Here is a 22317-nt window from a genome sequence, read left to right on the forward strand (position 1 = left end):
GAGACAGGTCAATGAAGGTCAAACAGTGGATGTGGTGTATATGGATTTCAACAAGGCATTTGATAGGGTTTCCCATGGTAGGCTCATTCATAAAGTCAGGAAGTATGGGATTCAGGGAGATTTGGCTCTTGATTCAGAATTGGTTGGCTGACAGAAGGCAAAGAGTGGTTGTAGATGGAAAGTATTCTGCCTGAAGGTCAGTGTTGAGTGGGGTCCCACAGGGCTCTGTACTTGGGCCTCTGCTCTTTGTAGTTTTTATAAATGACTTGGATGAAGAGGTTGAGGGGTGGGTTAGTAAATTTGCAGATGACACAAAGGTTGGAGGTGTCGTCGATAGTTTCAAGGGCTACTGCAGGCTGCAGCGCGACACAGAGAGGACGCAGAGCTGGGCTGAGAAATGGCAGATGGAGTTCAACCTAGATAAATGCGAAGTGATGCATTTTGGAAGGTTGAACTCGAAAGCTGAATATAGGATTAAAGACAGGATTCTTGGCAGTGTGGAGGAACAGAGGGATCTGGGTGTGCAAGTACATGGATCCCTCAAAGTTGCCACCCAATTGGATAGGGTTGTTAAGAAAGCATATGGTGTTTTGGCTTTCATTAACAGGGAGATCAGGTTTAAGAGCTGTGAGGTTTTGCTGCAGCTCTACAAGTCACTGGTGAGACCACACTTGGAATATTGTGTCCAGTTCTGGTTGCCCTACTATAGGAAAGATACAGAGGCTTTGGAGAGGGTGCAATGGAGGTTTACCAGGATGCTGCCTGGACTGGAGGGCTTGCCTTATGAAGAAAGGTTGAATAAGCTCGGACTTTTCTCTCTGGAGAGAAGGAGGAAGAGAGGAGACCTGATCGAGGTGTACAAGGTAATGAGAGGAATAGATAGGGTCAATAGCCAGAGACTTTTCCCCAGGGCAGGATTGACTGGTACAAGAAGTCATAGTTTTAAGATATTAGGAGGAAGGTATAAAGGAAACGTCAGAGGAAGGTTCTTTATGCAAAGTGTTGTGAATGCATGGAATGCGTTTCTGCGGTGGTGGTGGAAGCAGAGTCATTGGGGACACTTAAGCGACTGCTGGACATGCACATGGAGAGCAGTGAATTGAGGGGTGGGTAGGTTAGGTTATTTTATTTACATTAGAATTAAACCTTGGCACAACATTGTGGGCCAAAGGACATGTTCTGTGCTGTACTTTTCTATGTTCTGTGTGTTCTGTAAGATCTCCTCTCATTTTTCTAAACCCAACCTATTCACCCTCTCCTCATAAAACAATCCCTCCATACCTTGGATCAGCCAAGTGATCCTTCTCTGGACTACCTCCAGAGCCAATATATCTTTCCTTAGACAAGGGGATTAAAACCGTTCACAGCATTCCAGATGTGTCTAACTAGTGCCTAGTATAGTTTTAGCAAAACTTCCCTATTTTAATTGTTCACTCCCTTTGAAATAAAGACCAACATTCTATTTACTTTGGTAAAAACAATGACTGCAGATGCTGGAAACCAGAGTCTAGATTAGAGTGGTGCTGGAAAAGCACAGCAGGTCAGGCAGCATCCGAGAAGCAGGAAAATCGACGATTCGGGCAAAAGCCCTTCATCAGGAATAGAGGCAGGAAGCCTGTAGAGTGGAAAGTGGAGTGGAGAGTCCCCCCTCTCATTTGTCTCTCCACTCTGCAGACACCCTGCCTCTATTCCTGATGAAGGGCTTTTGCCCGAAACATCGATTTTCCTGCTCCTTGGATACTGCCTGACCTGCTGTGCTTTTCCAGCACCACTCTATTCTAGATTCTATTTAATTTGCCTACTACCTGCTGAGCTTGGATACTAGCTTCTTGTGATTTATGCATGAAGCCCCCCCAGATCCTCCTATGCTGCAGTTTTCGGCAGTTGTTCGCAATTTAAACAATATTTAGTTCCTGTATTTTTCCTGCCAAAGAGTGTCACCTCGCATTGTTACACATTATGTTCCATCTGCCAAGTTTTGGCTCAGTTGCTTAACTTGCCTGTATCTCCCAGTATATCCTCACCATTTGCCTTCCTTTTTGTGCCACCTGCAAACCTGGTCATAGTACATTCACTTCTCTCATCCAAATCAGTAATATATATTGTGGTGCCAGCACTGATCCCTGTGGTACACCACAAATTACAGGTTGCCAACCTGAAAATGCCCCCTTAGTCAAACTCTCTATCTTCTATTAGTTAGTGAATTCTCTCTCCATGCTAATATATTGCCCACAACAACTATTCTTATTTGATGGTACCTTATTGAACACCTTTTAGAAATCCAAACATATGATACTGGTTTTCTGTGAAAGAACTATCATAAATGTGACAGCTACAATTTCCCCTCATGAAGCTATGCTGACTCAGTTTGATTACATTATGTATTTCTAAAAGCTCTGCTGTTACATTCTTTATAATAGATTCTAACACTTGCCCAATTACAGATGTTAAGCTAACTGGCCTACAGTTTCAAAAACAGGAATTGCTGGAAAAGCTCAGCAGGTCTGGCAGAATCTATGGACAGAAATCAGAGTTAATGTTTTGGGTCAAATGACCTTTCCTCAGAACCCCTACAGTTTCCTGTTTTTGGTCTCCTTCCCTTTTTAAGTAAAGGTATTACATTGACAATTCTCTAATCCTCTGGCACTGTTCCAGAATCTAAGGATTCTTGGAAAATTACTCCCAGTGCATCCACTATCTCTCCAGTTACTTCCTTTAATATCCCAGGATGCATCCCATCATGTCTCAGCCCTATTAGTTTCCCTGGCACTTTTTGTTCCAGTGATTATTGTTTTTATTTCCTCTCCCCTTTTGCCCCTTGATTATTTTTGAAATGCTATTGTATTCCCCTGTGAAGACTGATAGAAGGTATTTGTTGAACTCCTCTGTCATTTTCTGATGCCCCAGAATTAGTTCCCCAGGTTCATTCTGTAAGGGGCTTATGTTCACTTTGGTGACTCTCTTCTTTTTTTATATATTTAAAGATGTTCTTGCTGTCTGTTTTGATCATATTTACTAGTTTACCTTCAAACTTTACTTTCTCCCTCTGTTTTGTCATCTTTTGTTGGTTTTATAAAATTATCCCAATCCTGTGGCTTCCTAATAATTTTGAACAAATTGTATGTTTTTTTAAATTTTAATCTGATGTTATCTGTATCTTCGTTGGTTAACCAAGGTTACTTTTTCCCCTTCTTAGAATCCTTCTTCCTTACTGCGACTAATTGTTCTTTTGAGATATGAATTATTTTCTGAACCATCTGCCATTGCATAGCATCCATATTCATTTTCATTCATACTCAGCATTTAATAGCAGTCATGAATATTTCTCCTGAATAATTCTTTGCATTTCTCTCGTTCTGCCCTCTTGTACATCCTGGATTTTAAATAGTTCACCATTGAAATTACCTCATAAAGTTCCCCCACTCTCTGCTTCTTTTCCTTCCTTATGACACTGTTTAAAACTTACCTCTTTGACCAAGATTTTGGCTACTGGTCCTTGTGTGACTCAATGTCAAATTTTGACTATGTATTAATATTAGGTCTGTATTATTATGTGAAAGGTGCTGCATCAATATGGCTTGTTGTTGTACATAGTAAGAATTTCTACACCTATATCAGATTCGCTCTATGACCACTCCATACAAAATGTGTAAGATTCTCTGGGTCAATCTCACTGTTCACTCTCTCTGCTTCTCTTCACCCTCCATGTGAGTACAGTGGAACACTTTGGGCAATGGTTCATGTCAGCTCTTTGCCTGACGTCACTGCACTTTGAAAACACTTTGGAACAGGGTGAAACAGATTAATTGGAACTGAAAACTCATCTCTATAAAGATTGGCAATTGTGTCTTTGGCTGGATTGTAACTTTATAACCACAAATATCCAGAAATCTCTCCCTACGTCTTTCAAAGTTATTGACAAATCACAATCTCTTGCCCAAATCCCTGGTTTCACTCATGCCCTTCGTCAAAGATTTGAGTCTTTGGTGGTTTAAATTTTTACCTTAAGTCTGTTGTTTTCTTCCTTTTCTTCTTCTTTGCTTTCAGAATCAATATTCTTCATCATGTAAGCAAAAGAAATGGGAAATGATTGATCATTGGGATAGTTAACATGATTAACAGAAGAAAGTATTGAATGAGAGCGAGCTGCTTGTGCCTCAGGACAGATCAGGTCACCATTTCTCTCAGCTTCACGTCAAGTGTCAGTGAATGCTGTCCTCCCTATCAAGCTCTTGATTCAAAGTGTCCCTTTCTCCATAACTCTCCATAACCCTCCAAGACTAACACTATGCCCACAGGGCTTCTTGGGTGGTCAACTGGAGGTGGGGGGGGGGAGGGCAATACACTCCTTGTACTTCTGCTTCTAAAGTCTGTTTTGTAATATTGAGGGTGGTGTTAGTCAAGACAGAGAGAGACTGCACACCAATTCCTGTAGAGATCCCCCTGTCCACGCAGTCGATGACTGAAGAATGTCAGATCCTCGGTACAGTGTTTATCAGAATCTGTGTTCATGAGTGAACCCACACCACAGTGCAGCTAAACATGGCTAGTCCAAGTGGATATAACTAGAACCATGTTGGAAACATTATGAACTAGGCCTGCCATATAAATACTGTGGCTACAGAAGCAGATCAGCGAGTAACTTACCTCCTGACTCACCAAAGCATGTCCCACCATCTACAAGGCACAAATTAGGAGGGTGATGGAATACTCCCAACTTGCTCGGGATGGGTGCAGCTCCAACAATATCAAGGAGCTTGACACCATCCAGGACAAAGCTACTCACTTGATTGGCTTCACATCCACAGATGTACTATCTTGTACCATCTACAAGATGCACTGCAGAAATTCATCAAGGCACCTTTAGACAGCACCTTCCAAACCCACAACCACTTCCATCTAAAAGGACAAGGGTAGCAGATGCATGAAAACACCAGCCCCTGAAAATTCCCTTCCAAACTACTCACCATCCTGACTTGGAAATATATTGCTATTCCTATACTATCACAGGGTCAAAATCCTGGAATTCCATCCCTAAGTGCATTGTGAGTCTACCTACAGCACAGGGACTGCAGCAGTTCAAGAAGGCAGAGCACCCCCACCTTCTCAAGGGGCAACTAGGGATGGGTAATAAATGCTGGCCCAGCCAGCAACACTCACATCTCATGAATAAACAGAGAAAAGGGAGAGAAGGGAAGAGGGAAAGTGCTAGGGGAACCATGAGATCATAAGACATAGGGCCAGAATTAGGCCATTCAGCCCATCAAGTCTGCTCCACCATTTGATCAAGGCTGATAAGTTTCTCAATCCCACTCTCCCAATACTTCTTGATCCCTTTACTAATCAAGAGCTTATCTATCTCTGACTTAAATGCATTCCATGACTTAGCCTCCACACCCTTCTGTTGCCATGAGTCCCACGGATTTACTACTCTCTGGCTGAAGAAATTCCTCATTTATTAGTACTACAGTGTCATCTCTTCACTCTGAGCTGGGCCTTCAGCTCCTAGTCTCAGGAAGGAGAGACACAGACAGACAAACAGACAGATAAACAGACAGACAGACAGGTACACAGACAGACAGAGGGAGGAGGGTTTGTCTCTCCCTTCATGGATTTTGGTAAATCTCTATCCCCACATCAACTGTAGTGGGGATGGGGCTGCCCAAACAGAGCAACACTGTCACTACTGAGGGTTAGTTAATGAGCTCCACCACCGACCATGAATATCTTTTAAAAAGAACCCCCCACAATTAATAGAAATGATTTGGATGAGAATACAGAAGACATGAATTAGCAGGTGACACCAAAACTGGTGGCATAGTGACAATGGAGAAGGTTTTCTAGGATTACTAATGGACCTTGATCAAATAGATTAATGGGCTGAAAAATGCCAGATGGTGTTCAATCTGGATAAATGGGAGATATTACATTTTGTTACAACAAACAAGGGTGGGACTTATGCAGTTAATGGTAGGGCCTTGGGTAGTGTTACAGAACAGAGGAACCTAAGGGTGCAGGAACATAATTCTTTGAAGTTTGTGTCACGTATAGGCAGGGTGGTTAAAAAGGTATTTAGTATTCTTGTCTTCATTGCTCAGTCTTTTGAATATAAGAGTTGAGAAGTCATGTTGAAGTTGTACAGGACATTGCTGAGTCCTTTGCTGGAATACTGTGTCCAGTTCTGGTTGCCCTGTTATAGGAAGGATATTATTAAGCTGGAGAGGGTTCAGAAGAGATCTACCAGGATGTTGCCGTGTATGGAAGTTTTGAGATATAAAGAAAAGTTGGATAGACTGGAACTTTTTTTCACTGGAGCGTAGGAGGTCAAGAGGTGACCTGATAAAAGTTTATGAAATAATGAGAGGTATAGATAGAGTTAATGATAGTTGTCTTTTCCCTTGGATGGGGGATTTCATGACTAGGGGCACATTTTTAAGGTGAGAGGTGAGAGACTGAAAAAAGACATAAGAGGCAATGTTTTTACACAGAGTATGACTAGGAAAGGTTTGGAGCGATATGGACTAGAAGCATGCAGTGGGACTAGTTTAGTTTGGGATTATGTTTCACTTGAACTGGTTGGACTGAAGAGACTGTTTCCATCCTATATGACTCTAGGACTCTAAGTCAGGAGGCCTGGATTCAAGCCCCACCTGTAATAATATCTTTGAACAGGCTGATTAAAAATATTGACAAAGAAAAACCTTTCTTTCTGGGAAGGGGTTGGGGTGGTCTATTCTTGAGGTGGAAACCTTCAGCTGGGCATTTGGAAATGTTGTGAGTCAGGGTCAGGTGGAAGAAGGTGGGTAGTTTCTTGGTCTCTCCCATTAGGGGTAAAGCTTTCAATTTAACACCACTTGTTGCAAAGGGAATACATTTTGCCATTGACACCTGGCCAATAGGATCACATTCTAGGATGTGGCCAATAAAATTCAGGAACTGCCGCAACATATGGCCTTGCCAAAGCCAACAGATTTTAATGAGTGTTCTTTTTCTGGAAATGGGAGTAGGTGATCTTCCTTTTGGGAGAATTTACAAATGGCCTGGTGATATTGGATATTGTTTACAGCATTCCTGGTCTCTAACTCTCCTGCCCCCAGAATCTTCACCAAGTTGTGATTGTTAACCCTGAGAGGATGCTTAACTACAAGATCTCTTATGAATCCTGTCTCACAACATGTGCTAGATCTAAAACAGTCTGCTCCTAGGTGGATTCTGCAATGTGCTGCTCTAAGGAACAATCCTGAAAGCACTCTACCCCACTGTTGCTGCCCTTCTCACATTGGTCTGCTCTGCCCATTATACAGTCACTGACCCACTCTCTCTCCCTCTCTTCCTCCCCTCTCTCTCTGTCTGTCTGAAGGTGCTGACCCTGCTCAATGGCATTTGAAACATAGCAGTTAGTGAGGCGGAAGTCTACTAACTTGTTAATTTTCACTCGCATGTAGCAGGCTACGTACCTTATCCACTAACCTTCTATTCATATGGAACTAGGGCTGGAGAGAATATATCTCTCTATATACAGTGTTGTACCAATGAGCTACAAACAGAACTAAACCCTAACACTGAGTAACTGTCCAGCTGATACATGGAGCAGATAAAACTGTTTGAAGCTAATAAACACACAAAGATATTCAGATTTGTACTTTGTAAAATTGGAGATACAAGAAACAATTGTCAAACTAGTGGGAAATCTGGCATTCAATCCCCACAAATGCACAGCCAAAACGATATTTCACAGTTGCTGAACACAGGAAGTAGGAGCAGGAGTTGGCCATAATGGTCCTCCAACCTCTTCAAACCCACTTTCCTACTCTAATTCTGCATCCATTAATTCCCCAGAAATAGAATAAATGTTGAATCTCAGTCTTGAATATACTGATCATCCAGAGCCCTCTAACTCAGAGATTTCCAGATACAAAACCTTCCAAGTGAAGAAAGTATTCCATGTCTCAATCCTAAATGGTTAACACTTTATCCTGAAACAATGACCCTTAGTCAAATACTTCCCCTGGCAGGGCAAATAACCGTTCAGCATCTGCCCTGTCAAGGCTTCTCTGAATCTTATATTTTAATGATTCCCTCATCCCAATTATCTGTATGGCTCTAGGTGCCAGACAGTATAGGTGTCCTCAATCTCTCATTTCAGGAATCAACTGAGTCAACTTTTGATGCACTATCTCTAAGGTTCAATGTTGTGTATTCCCCAGGGAAATTATAAATGTTTCCGTATAAATGATGCAGAATAGATGAACAGTCACGTGGAGTATGAGAAAAACATAGATACTGCAGGGAGGGTCTGACATCAGCATAAATGTAAAGGACAAGAAAATTATCATCAGGATTTGCTTTGAATAATTCAGACCATGAGATAAAGAATTACACCATATTTCCTCAAAACATCTTTGAATTAAGCAAAGAAGATAGAATGCCTTCCATCACTCTGTGAAATGACACTGTTAATGCCTTCATGAAGGTTCTCTGTGATTGGTTATCCAGTCAGGCGTAGCCAGAGGAAATTTTCATGACGACATTGATAATGGTTTTATAAAGGATGCTTAAGCAAATATCCCAAAAGGTCAACATTAAACAGAAGTACAAGTGAAACAACATTTAAATCAAATGTACTTTCATTGGTATTGGAATATTACACTTACAGAAAACTTCAAGCAACTGATCGTAGGAGAAAGTTCTAGAGTATTGTTTTAATCTACACTTAATAACTTTCTGGATAAATACAAACTGCAATCAGTGAATGAAAAGTGCAAAGGAGGATTTGCATTTCTGTAGCCGCATTCCTGACCTCAGGATGTATCAAGCAATTTACAGCCAATTCAGTGTTTTTCAGGTCATTGTTGTAAAGATGTATACGCAAGTGCCTGTTTGTACACAACAAAATCCCACAAACAGCAATGAAAAAATACTAGACAATTTATGTTTGTGAACAAATGTTGGTCAGGATGCTGTGAATAACTCCCCTTCTCTTGTTTAAATCTTTAATGTCACCTTGAAAGGGCAATTTGGACCGTGGTTTAACTTGTCATTGGAAAGACAGCACCTCCAATAGTGCAGTAAATAGTGCGCTATTGCGATTTGTCAACCAACATGATAAAAGAAAACTCTAGTGCAGTGCTTTAGCACATCAGAGATTTTGAAGGCAGTTCTGACAATAAATCAGCATCAGAGGAGAAGGGGAGTCGACGTTTCAGGTCGGAACCTTTCATCAATCCCTGAAACGGCGACTCCCCTTCTCCTCTGATGCTGCTGGACTACAGTGTATTTTCCAGCTCCACTCTTTACCCACTCTGACTCTCCAGCATCTACAGTTCTCACTGTTTCCAATTTTGAAAGTAAAGGTAGAGTGGTTGCCTCCTTGGAGATGTTAGCTATTTAGTTCCAAATGGCTGCCGAATATGTGACCCACATGATTAGAGACGACAGACACAATGGGACACACGGATCCACTGGGGTCCTCACTGATCAGGTATAGGAGTGCTAAAGACATACTTTAGTTATTTGCCTAGTTTGTAGAAGTGGAATTAAACAAATCTAGGGAATGCTGTAGAATTATACAATTCTGACCTGCGATGTATAAAAAGACGCGGGGAAAGTTATCACTGTGAAAATAGAAGAGGGAGAAGCTGAAAGTGAAGGAACACTGTAACCGAAATGGGCAGAGGGAGTGACAGGGTTGGTCACCAAATTCTGCCAGTGAGTTCTCCGATTCATGACGAAGATTTTCCTTCTGCTAATCACACTCGTGTCATAATCGTACAATGCGTCCACTTTAATTGTGCTACTTTGAGACAACAAATATTTCTGCACAACCGAGGGCCTGGATCACCTGAAATAAATTCTGAGGTGATCCCAGTTCACCTTTTCCTAACTGGCAGAGGAAGGCTATGTCGCCAACTGAAGATTAGCTGTCTGCACCTGCAATTAAAATACATACAGCTCACCAGGGGCTCAATGTTTTCTGATCACATTTAATATCACTCATGAAGGTGTTGCAACTATGTACACATTCCTTCTATTATTGGGGGATCTGCTGTTAATGCCCAATTTCTGTGGGGAGTAGGCAAACGGAGGTCCTGAAATACCTAAACTGCAATTTTCCAGCAACTATTTCTCGACACTGCACCTTGGAATTTGTGTATCCAAGGTACTGTTACAGGAGCAAAAGAACTCAGAAACGATATCCCTGTGTAGTTGTACATTGCAGAAACATGACTTCAACTGTCAGTACCATTTTTGTTGATGCATCATCAACAGAAGGCAGCAATGAAACATCCCAGACCTGTAGGATTTCAGTGGGACATCGTGCTGCTGAATTACTGCTCCGTTTAAATTCAGGTCAACAAACTTCTGGGAAAGAGTTTGAACATACATTTCAACATTTTCATTGGGAAAGGAGTCTTGGAGGCTGCCAATATGCATCTCCATGGCAACCCCCAACCAATCAGAATCGACCTGTTTAGTCTGAGAAATCAGTTTTACAGTTAACTGTTTTGCTGCATCTCCATGCCAACAACGGACCAACCAATCAGCATCTTCTTCTCATGCTGTATCAATTAGTTTCTATGTCTAGTTTCTTTCCTCAGAGTCCTGTTGGGTGTAAGATAAATGGTTTCAACTTCATGTCTCCTTTTAGCAATGTTCAGGGGAATGAGTCAATACCACTGGCATTCTTTACTAATCTCCATTTGAAAGCAAGACCATTAACTTCCACACCACACAGTCTGAAACCATAGCCACTAAGGTCTGCAACCTTTGATAAATGAACAGGTCAAGCTGATACTCTATCAAGTATCATCCAGCCTTTATCAAACACCACTACCATTGTCTTTTCCTTCCCAGCATGCTGGCCCACTCAGCACTCTTATCAGTATTAGCCTTTGCCATGATGTGTCCATCTCTACCTGTACCTGCTTCAGGTGCTGGGTGGTGTTGGGCTCTGCTGGGCTGTTTGGGAGAGATTGCTTCTCCGATAGGCTCCCCTTGCCCTGTGAAAACAGCAGATGGGATGAGTAGATAAGCACATTTCCCTTATGTACTGCGTTGTCATCAAACACCTGGTCATGCCGAATAAGAGTATGTTTTGTAGAATATATGCAAAACACAGAATGTCCACTAGCTGCGTTACTTATCACTAACCTGCCATGGGATTGTAATGTTCACTAACTGAATGTTGGAAAATGTCCCCTCATTAAGCCCACATTATCCTTCACCTGTGGTTCAGGGGAAATGCCGTGTGTTGCCTTTAACATCCTTACAATGCTGTGCACTTGATGGGAATCTGATTCAATATTTTAATTGATTGCAGACTTTAACAAGAGCTAACTATAATAGTTAAAGATGAGGGGTTTGGGTAGAAACACGAGCTGCTGTTGAAGTTGACCAAATCGGCAGTGTTCATCTCTCTCCAGGGTGGTTGAACTGTTTCCCGGTCTACACAACTCACTCCATAATAATATTTGTTCCTTATCTTTATACAGCTCTTCCAGACAGTCTTATTGAAGTCCTTGACATTGCTGAAACAGTGATCAGTCTGTGGGTGAATTGTCAATGTGACTGGTGTAAATGTTCGGGAACTCACGCCTGGACCGTTTTACTAAACTTCTGTTAACCTGCAATTCCAGGTCCTTGTTCATGAGACAGGTTCCAATACTGCACTGTTTGCATTTCAAAGTGACCAAAGGGTTCACGAACTATTTTAGAAACATTAACTTTTTTATTTCATGCAATTTGCCTACATAAAATTAAGTCAAATATTAAACAGCAAATGCTGGAGAAACTCCATGAGTTACACTACACTCTAAAGGTTAACTCTGTTTCTCTCTCCACAGATGGTGACAGACCTGCTGAGTTTCTACAGAAATTTCCGTTTTTATCTCAGAGTTCCAGCATCTACAGCGTTTTGCTTTTATCGTAAATGAAATGCACTCAGTTACCAGGTGGTTATTCAATTAAAAGATTCTGCATTAAAGTTATTAAAGAAAGAGATTGAATTTGCTTTAAACTCACTCTCACCTTTCAATTCACCTAAAATTTACTGGGTGGAATCCTCAAACTGCCGGCGGGTGTCACAAACTCACTCACAATTTGCTTACTGATGGTCAGTTTGGGTTCCCCCAGGCAGTTGTGTTTAAAATCTCATCAGAACCGGCCGGACCCGATGAGTGGTGTCGCCATTCTGCTTGCACTAAGATACCACAGAGCAATGTATGTGTGTGTGCGGGTCAGAGAAACGATCTTCAGACCAGACCTGTCCTTTGTCGCCGGCTCAGAACTTCACCTGCATGTCCTGTGGAAGGTGGACATTACCAATACCGCAAGATAGTCAATAACCTCAAACACCCTCACCCTCAAACACCCTCACCCTCAAACACCCTCACCCTCAAACACCCTTACACCCTCAAACCCTCAAACAGCCTCACAACCTCACACCCTCAAACACCCTCACACCCTCACCCTCAAACACGCTCACACCCTCACCCTCAAACACCCTCACACCCTCACCCTCAAACACCCTCACCCTCAAACACCCTCACACCCTCAAACACCCTCACCCTCAACACCCCCTCAAACACCCTCACCGTTAAACACCTTCAAACACCTTCACACCCTCAAACACCCACCCACCCTCAAATACCCTCACACCCTCAAACACCCTCACACCCCCCTCAAACACCCTCACCCTTAAACAGCCTCACACCCTCAAACACCCTCAAACACTCTCACACACTCACCCTCATACCCCCACACCCTCACACCCTCAAACACTCTCACCCTCAAACACCCTCACACCCTCAAACACCCACACACCCTCACCCTCAAACACTCTCATACCCTCAAACACCCTCACACCGTCAAACACCCTCACACCCTCACCCCATCAAACACCCTCACACCCTCACACCCTCAGACATCCTCACACCCTCAGACACCCTCACACCCTCAAACACCTTCACACACTCAAACACCCTCACACCCTCACCCTTAAACACCCTCAAACACCCTCACACCCTCAAACACCCACACACCCTCACCCTCAAACACTCTCATACCCTCAAACACCCTCACACCGTCAAACACCCTCACACCCTCAAACACCTTCACACACTCAAACACCCTCACACCCTCACCCTTAAACACCCTCAAACACCCACACACCCTCAAATACCCTCACACCCTCACCCTCAAATACCCTCACACTCTCAAACACCCTCACACTCTCACACTCACACCCTTAAACATCCTCAAACACCCTCAAACCCTCAGACACCCTCACCCTCAAACACCCTCACACCCTCAAACACCTTCACACACTCAAACACCCCTACACCCTCACCCTCAAACACCCGCACACCCTCAAACAACCTCACACCTTTCAAACACCCTCAAATCCTCACACCCTCAAACATGCTCACACCCTCAAACACCCTCACACCCCCCTCAAACACCCTCCCCCTTAAACAGCCTCACACCCTCAAACACCCTCAAACACTCTCACACGCTCACCCTCATACCCCCACACCCTCACACCCTCAAACACCCTCACCCTCAAACACCCTCACACCCTCAAACACCCTCACACCCTCACCCTCAAACACCCTCACACCCTCAAACACCCTTACCCTTAAACGCCCTCACACCCTCAAACACCCTCACACCCTCAAATACCCTCACACCCTCAAACACCCTCACACCATCAAACACCCTCACACCCTCACCCTCAATCACCCTCACACCCTTAAACACCCTCACACCCTCAAACACCCTCACATCCTCAAACACCCTCACAACCTCAGACACCCTCACACCCTCAGACACCCTCACACCCTCAAACACCTTCACACGCTCAAACACCCTCACACCCTCAGACACCCTCACACCCTCAAACACCTTCACACACTCAAACACCCTCACACCCTCACCCTTAAACACCCTCAAACACCCACACACCCTCTAATACCCTCACACACTCACCCTCAAATACCCTCACACTCTCAAACACGCTCACACTCTCATCCTCAATCACCCTCACACCCTTAAACACCCTCAAACACCCTCACATCCTCAGACACCCTCACTCTCAAACATCCTCACACCTTCAAACACCTTCACACACTCAAACACCCCCACACCCTCACCCTCAAACACCCGCACACCCTCAAACAACCTCACACCCTCACCCTCAAATATCCTCATACCTTTCAAACACCCTCAAATCCTCACACCCTCAAACATACTCACACCCTCAAACACGCTCATGCCCTCACCCTCAAACACCATCACGCCCTCAAATACCCTCACACCCTCACCCTCAAACAACCTCACACCCTCAAACACCCTCAAATCCTCACACCCTCAAACACTTTCAAACACTCTCACCCTCAAACACCCTTACACCCTCAAACACCCTCACCCTTAAACACCCTCACACCCTCATGCATCCTCAAACACACTCACGCCCTCATTCCTTCAAAATGCCTCACACCCTCAAATACTGGCAACCCCTCTAAAAACCTCAAACACCCTCACAGCCTCAAACTGAGAGGATCAGAGCTGTTGGCCCAGGATTGCAAGGCTGCCTTTTCCCTGGACATTATTTAAATGAATCCTTTTTGGTATCAGTTGGAGCATCACTGATACATGGTTGGAAATGAAAAAGTTGGGTGATGGGAAGGGACGTGTTTTTAACTGAAGTGAAATCTCTTTAATAAATATTTGTCTGTACTGTACAGAAGGTAAACTGATAAAAGGACAGAAGTCGCAGTTTTTCGTATTGCAGTCATCAGGATAGACCACAAGAAACAGGAGAGAAAACCAGAGACTGCTTCAGAAACTCAGCAGGTCTGGCAGTATCTGTGGGGCGAGAGAGAAACAGAGTTAATGTTTAGGGTTCTGCATGACTCTTCTTCAAAACCTAAGACCTTGTGACCCACCAACCAGCTGCCTCTTCCTATCCTGTGCCTTCTTATCCAGTTTGTTTTTTGCTCCTGGCCCTGAACCTTCCTTTCCTGATGTTTCGGTTCCTTCAGGTCTAACGGAGACCATCCAGTGGAGATGTCCCTGTCTTTGTGAATGGTGAAACTCCAGGCACTCAGGCAGAACTGGGAGCTAAAAGCAAAAACACTCACCTTGGGCGGGTTGATCATGGACATCACTTTAACCACGTTACTGTTGTTGACGACATTGCCCTTAAACCAGCGCTCCATTTTCACGTTGAATTTCATGAAGCAGACGTAGCTGATGTAGGCAGACAACAGGAGCAGACTTTCCCACCACTCGATCAGATTGTCCAGGAAGAAGATGATTAACATGATCAGGTCCAAAATATAGAAGGACACATCCCGAAACAGGGGCCACCAGGTCAGGTGCAAGATTTCGCGGGAGAAAATCGCACACATTCCGATAACGAAGAGAATGTTAAAGACGGCCGAGCCCACGATGGTGCCGATTCCCACGTTACTGTGGGAGATGAAGACCCCGATCAGGGAGGTGAAGAGCTCAGGAGCAGAGCCTCCCGCTGCCATGAAGGTAGCCCCGGCCACATCGTCCGAGATTTCCAGTTTCTCGATAATTTCCCCTAAAGATGGGACAAAGAATTCATCGCAGACCAGAGCCAGCGCGATGAACATGTAGACCATGCCAGTGGCGTGCAAGACCACCCAGCCCTGACGGCGCTGCTCCACACTGAACACATCCACCGGGTACTCGCCCTTGGTGTGGCCGAGAGGGGGCTCCTTGTCCCCGGCTTCGGGACTACTCCCTGGGCCCGGGGGGGTCGCAGTGGGGGCGGGAATGATCTCATCCCCCACCCGAATACACCCCTTTAATCGCGGGCTCCCACTGGCCGCTGCCGTGTCTGTGTCTCCCGGCCGGCCGCTGCTGCTCCCGGGTGAGGAGGACCAGGGAGAGTATCCCCAGGGTGTGGGGGTCCGGGGAGAGGGGGTCCCGGGTGTGAGGGTCCGGGGAGAGGGGGTCCCGGGTGTGGGGGTCCGGGGAGCGGGGGTCCCGGGTGTGGGGGTCCGGGGAGAGGGGGTCCCGGGTGTGGGGGTCCGGGGAGCGGGGGTCCCGGGTGTGGGGGTCCGGGGAGCGGGGGTCCCGGGTGTGAGGGTCCGGGGAGAGGGGGTCCCGGGGTTGAGGTCCCCGGGAATAGGGGTGTCCGGAGCGGGACTCGGGGTTGTGCTGCTGCTGCCGCCGCCGGGAGTCTGCAGGAGTCTGCGGCTCCGGGTGTCCAGGCTGCCCGCTGGGCTGGGGGCTCCGCCGGCCGCTGCTCCACTAGGAGCTGTCCGCGGTTCTGAAAACCCCAAGTTGCCGGTGAGCAGCTGGTGCACGGAGCAAATGATCAAAGCAGAAACCAGAAATAGAACCCGGTGAGAGCAGAGTCTCCTCCCCCTCCTGCTCAAGTACATCGCTGTCTCTGTAAACGGACAGTCCCTTTTAAATCACCATCGCCTATTGTTAAAGAATCGAAACGTAAATCTCCTCCATGAAAAGATCTCTTGATGATTATTTCTTTCCCATTTGTTGCTTCTTTCGATGGCACTCTGTTCGCCTTTGCTGATGACCTTGGAACTGGTTGAGATTTTGTGTTGACGGCCAATAGGGCGGCTTGTGAATATTGGGACCTGAGTTACAGAGACATTGCTCAGTGAGCTCCTCTTTATCTTCTCAGAAGGGAAAATAGAAAGTTATAAAACTTTCTATAAAAGCCCACACGGCGAGGGATTATCGGGACATGTACAAACTGCTCTGAACATGAAGTGATCTGAGTTTCTGGGGCGGTGAAAGTGAACGGTAACCCAGTTTGCAGATCCACCCCTTCAATCACTGGCAGCTTTTCTTTGTAAGGAGCTTAGGGAAAGCGAGAGGAGGCGGCCGTGTGAAGTGAGAAGCTTTAATCAGATCTGTCCGGGAGCTCTCTCTGAAATCCCTGGGCTGCGATCCCTCTCGCTCATTCTCACAGAACAGGGCTCAACTTCTGCTTCACAATCCTGAATCGGTTTCTCCGGAAACAGAAACCATTTACTTTGTCTCTGAATAATCCACAAAGTCATATGCCCATGAGCTTGGATCAAAATGTTCCAATTGTCGCTCTCAGTTTATTAGATTAGAGTCAACAAATTCAATAATAAATGATCAAATCGCGAAGTCTCCACACTGGGGAATTGAAAGCTTTCGCGTCCTGTCCCTGGAGTCGGCCTGGCGGGGCCTGGGGTCACTCCGTTTCCGCCCGGGGGACGAGACAAGTCCCTGACGGGACAAGGACGAAAGTGGCCTGAAGCTAATCCCGGGTCAAGTGTGAAGGACGCTGCCAGCTACTTGACTAAGAGCCTAAAGGGATTAACCCGCTTTTCAGGCAGCTTACCACCAACAGGAGTGTGACCTCAGAACTCCGGAGAGTGTCCCACTGTCCCAGAAAATAAACATGCTCCATCCTTGATTGTTATTGGTCATTCAATCCGATTCCGCAGCAATCTGACTGTTACAGGCCGTGAAATAAATCATCTGCTGTATCTTGCAATCATCTGTAAACGACCAGAGGATCAATAATGGTCAGTGCCAGACCCGCGGAGGGTGGGAACATCAGCCCGATCAGAGAGGTCTGGACATTACAGTACATTGAATCCCGTTAAAAAGCTTCAATTTTGCTTTTTAATACGTCTGCACGATTCGTTATTTCGTTTTGTTTGGAATTATTTGAAATATGTATTTGAACATCTCAATTTAAAATACCTGCAGGTGCTGGAAATCTGAAATAAACACAGAGAATGCTGGGGAAATTCAGCAAGTCTGGCAGCACCTTTGGAGAGAAAATAAATTAATGCTTCCAGTCCTAAATGATTCTCCTTCCAAACTATGGAGAGATGGAAACGACAACACAGCCTTGTCAACTCTACAAAGTTTGGAATTGGGATTGAGAGAGCTGTCTCACAGACTAGTCAAACAACAGCCTCATAGTAATACTCATGGAATCATACTTACAGACAATGCCCCAGACACCACCATCACCATCCCTGGATATGTCCTGTTCCACTGGTAAGACAGACCCAGCAGAGGTGGTGGCACAGTGGAATACAGTGGGGAGGGAGCTGCTCTGAGAGTCCTCAACATTGACTCTGGGCTCCATAAAGTCTAATGGCTTCAGGTTAAACATGGGCAAGGAAACCTTCCTACTGGTTACCACGTACTGTCCTCCCTCAGCTGATGAATCAATACTCCCCCATGTTGAACAATATTTTGAGGAAGCACTGAGGATGAAAAGGACAAGACAATGTACTCAGGGTAGAAGATTTCAATGTCCACCACCAAGAGTGGCTCAGCAGCAGCACTACTGAACAAGCTGGTAGAGTCTTAAAGGGCATAGCTGCTAGTCTGGGTCTGTGTCAGGTGGTGAGGGAACTAAGAAGAGGAAAAACTTACTTGACCTCATCCTTACCAATCTGCTGGCTGCAGATGCTTCTGACCATGACAGCATTGGTAAGAGTGACCAAAGCACAGTCCTTGTGGAGACAAAATACCACCTTCACATCAAAGATACCTCCACTGTGATGTGACAGCCTATGCGCTAAATGAAAGAACAAAGAACAAAGAAAATTTACAGCACAGGAACAGGCCCTTCAGCCCTCCAAGCCTGAGCCAATCCAAATCCACTGTCTAAACCTATCACCCAATTCCTAAGCATCTGTATCCCTCTGCTCCCCACATACTGTCCAGATGCATCTTAAATGAATCTACCATGCCTGCCTCTACTACCTCTGTTGGCAACATGTTCCAGGCACCTACCACACTCTGTGTAAAGTACTTGCCACGTGTATCCCCCTTAAATTTTTCACCTCTCACCTTGAAAGCATGACCTCTCATTATTGAATCTTTCACCCTGGGAAAAAGCTTATCTCTAGCAACCCTGTCTACACCCTTCATGATTTTGTAAACCTCAAACAGGTCCCCCCTCAATCTCCTTTTTTCTAATGAAAACAAACCTAACCTACTCAACCTCTCATCATAGCTAGCACCTTCTTTGCCAGGCAACATCCTTGTAAACCTTCTCTGCACCCTCTCCAAAGCATCCACATCCTTGTGGTAATGTGGTAAATGGAACAGACTTTGGTCAGATCTAACAGTTCAACACTGGACACCAAGAAGGAGCTGTAGACTATAAATTGCAGCTGAACTGTATTCAAACATAATCTGTAACCTCATGGCCTGGCATATTCCACTCCCCCCATCCCCCACTGCTATTGCCTGGGAATCAACCTTGGTTCAACAAAGACCACAGGTCAGCTTGCAGTACCAGCATATATAAAAATGGCATGATAACCTGTGAAACTCTAACACAGAAGTACGTTTGTGCCAAACTGTGATAGACAGAGCTAAGTGATCTCACAGCCTAAAGATCTGCACATATCTGGTTCTGAATGGTGGTGGACAATTAAACAACTCACTGGAGGAGAAGTCTCATCAAATATCCCCATCTTCAAGAAGGGGGAGCACTGCACATCAGTACAAAAGACAAGGCTGAATTATTTTCAACCATTTTGGCCATAAGTGTTGAGTAGATGATCCATTTTCACATACTCCAGAGGCCCCCAGCATCACAGATTCTAGTCTTCAATTGAATTGATTTACTTTACACAATATCAAGAAACAACTGGAGGCACTGGTAATGCAAATGCTGGAACCTGTGAACCCTGAGAACATTCCTGTAATTCTACTGAAGACTTGTATTCCAGAACTAGCTTCCTTAGCCAAGCTGTTCCAGCAGTATATACCTGATAAATTAGAAAACTGCACAGATATGTCCTGTCCATGAAAAAAGTACAACAAATCCAACCTAGCCAATTATTGCCCTATCAATCTACTCTCAATCATCATCAAAGTGATGGAGGATGTCATCAACAGTGCTAATAAGCACCATTTGCTCAGCAATAACCTGCTCAGTGATGCCCTGTTTGGGTTTGAGGGCCACTCAGCTCCTGACGTCGTTACAGCCTTTGTCTAAACACAAATAAAAGAGCTGAACTCCAGAAGTGACTGCCCTTGACATGAAAGGCCAAGCGTGATTTTAAGGACTGCTACCAAACCTTTTCTGGTTGGAATCAGATCTGGCACAAAGAAAAATGGTTGCAGTTATTGCAAGTCAATCATTACCACCACCAACCCTCAACCCACCCTGGGGTTGCCCCAAGATTTCACAACAAAAATTCTTCAGCATTGGATTCTAGACCCAACCATCTTCAGCTGCTTCATTAATGACCTTTCCTCCATTTTCAGGTCTGAAGAGGGAATGCTCACTGATAATTGCACAATGTTCAGTATCACTCACGATTCTTCAGGTAATCACACTGTCAATGTTCATATGCAGCAAGACCGATGTCATGAGTCATACCCAAAAATTAGATGCCAAACTATTTGATGCTGCAACACAGTATTCCATGCATGCTAAAAGGTGACGCAGCATGCAATAGACAGGGCTAAGTGATCCCATAGCTAACAAATCAGATCTAAATTCTGCAGTACCACCACATCCATTTGTGAGCCTGACAATTGGCAAGTAACATTTGCACCACACAAGTGGCAAGCAATGACCATCACCAAGAAAAGAATCAAGAATCATACCTCGACATTCAATGGTGTTACCATCACTGAATGCAAAACATTCAACATCCTGTGGAGTTCCTATTGACCAGAAGCTGAGCTAGATTAGCCCTATAAATACTGTGGTTTCAGGAATAGGTCAGGAACTGAAAAATCTTTGTCAAGATTAGAGTGGTGCTGGAAAAGTGCAGCAGGTCAGACAGCATCTGAGGAGCAGAAAATTGATGATACAGGCAAAAGCCCTTTATCAAGAATCATTCCTGATGAAGGACTTTTGCCCAAAATATCAATTTTCCTGCTCCTTGGATGCTGCCTGACATGCTGTGCTTTTCCAACACCACTCTAATCTTGACTCTGATCTCCAGCATCTGAAGAACCCAATTCTGCCACTGAAAAATCTTTGGTGAGTTACTCCTTTCTTGACTCTCCTCAAAGTCTATTTACCTACACAAAACAGAAATTAGGAATGTGATGGATACACCCCACTTGCCTGAATAGGAGCAGCTCCAAAATCACTCAAGAAGCTTGACAAAGTAACAAATTTGATTGGCACCATATCAGCATCTCCAATATTCACTCCCTTCATTACAGGCACACACTTTTAGTAGAAAGTTAAAAATCACACAACACCAGGTTATAGTCCAACAGGTTTAATTGGAAGCACACAACTTTCGGAGCGACGCTCCTTCATCAGGTGATTGTGGAGGGCTCCACAATCACCTGATGAAGGAGCGTCGCTCCGAAAGTTGTGTGCTTCCAATTAAACTTGTTGGACTATAACCTGGTGTTGTGTGATTTTTAACTTTATACACCCCAGCCCAACACCGGCATCTCCAAATCATGACTTTTAGTAGAGTGTACAATTTACAAGATTAGATTTCCTACAATATGGAAACAGGCCATTTGGCCCAACAAGCCCACACCGACCCTCCAGAGAGTAACCCACCCAAACCCATTCCCCTACCTTGTATTTACCCCTGACCAATGCACCTAACACTATGGGCAATTTAGCATGACCAATTCACCTAACCTGTACATCTTTGGATTGTGGAAGGAAACCAGACCACCCAGACACAGGGAGAATACACAAACTCCACACAGACAGTTGCAGGAGGCAGGAATCAAACCCGGGTCCCCGGCACTGTGAAGCAGCAGTGCTAACCACTGAGCCACTGTGCCGCCCAATGCATTAACTCACCAAGATTCCTTAGACAGCTCCTTCCAAACCCATGATCTCTACCACTTGGAAGATCAAGGGTAGAGATCCATGGGAACACCAACATTTGCAATTTCCTCTCCAAGCCACATATCAGCCTCAGTTGGAAATATATCTGCACTTCATTGCGACTGAGTCAAAATGCTGTAATTCCCTTCCTATTGTGGGAGGATCTATACTCCAAGGACTACAGTGATTCAGGAAGGCAACTCACTGGCATCTTCTCCAAACCAACTAGAAATGGGAAATAAATGGTGGTCTCATCAGTAATGCTCACATCCAGGGAATGAACAAAAAGAGTATCTTTAAAAAGTCCATCTTATTGGGGGGAAAAAAGACTTGTCTTAAACCTGTAGTGCTTATGTGATGGGAGACTATAACCACTGTGTGACGAATTTACAAAAGTTTCTATTGCAGACGAAGATATAAGAAATGAAAGAGAAATGCTGATTTGAACATGTACAGATATTAAATGTGAAAAATAGGACTTACATATA

General features: G+C 44.7%; 1 protein-coding gene across 4 annotated transcripts in view; it reads right to left on the reverse strand.

The window, feature by feature from the left end:
- The window catches only part of slc24a1 (solute carrier family 24 member 1), a 50210-nt gene extending 32919 nt beyond the window's left edge, over positions 1-17291 (reverse strand). Inside the window, exons 1-3 of one of the 4 annotated variants that reach the window (XM_072565398.1) lie at positions 15141-17291; positions 10917-11000; positions 4004-4057 (exon numbers count right to left, since the gene is read on the reverse strand). In XM_072565398.1, the coding sequence (XP_072421499.1) occupies positions 4004-4057; positions 10917-11000; positions 15141-16418 (1416 nt within the window). In that variant the 5' untranslated portion in view covers positions 16419-17291. The remainder of the gene's footprint in view (positions 1-4003; positions 4058-10916; positions 11001-15140) is intronic. The other 3 variants (XM_072565395.1, XM_072565396.1, XM_072565397.1) reach the window with 3 other exon arrangements.
- Positions 17292-22317: the final 5026 nt, after the last annotated feature.

Source organism: Chiloscyllium punctatum, chromosome 48, assembly GCF_047496795.1.
Source record: "Chiloscyllium punctatum isolate Juve2018m chromosome 48, sChiPun1.3, whole genome shotgun sequence".
Lineage (NCBI taxonomy): Eukaryota > Metazoa > Chordata > Chondrichthyes > Orectolobiformes > Hemiscylliidae > Chiloscyllium > Chiloscyllium punctatum.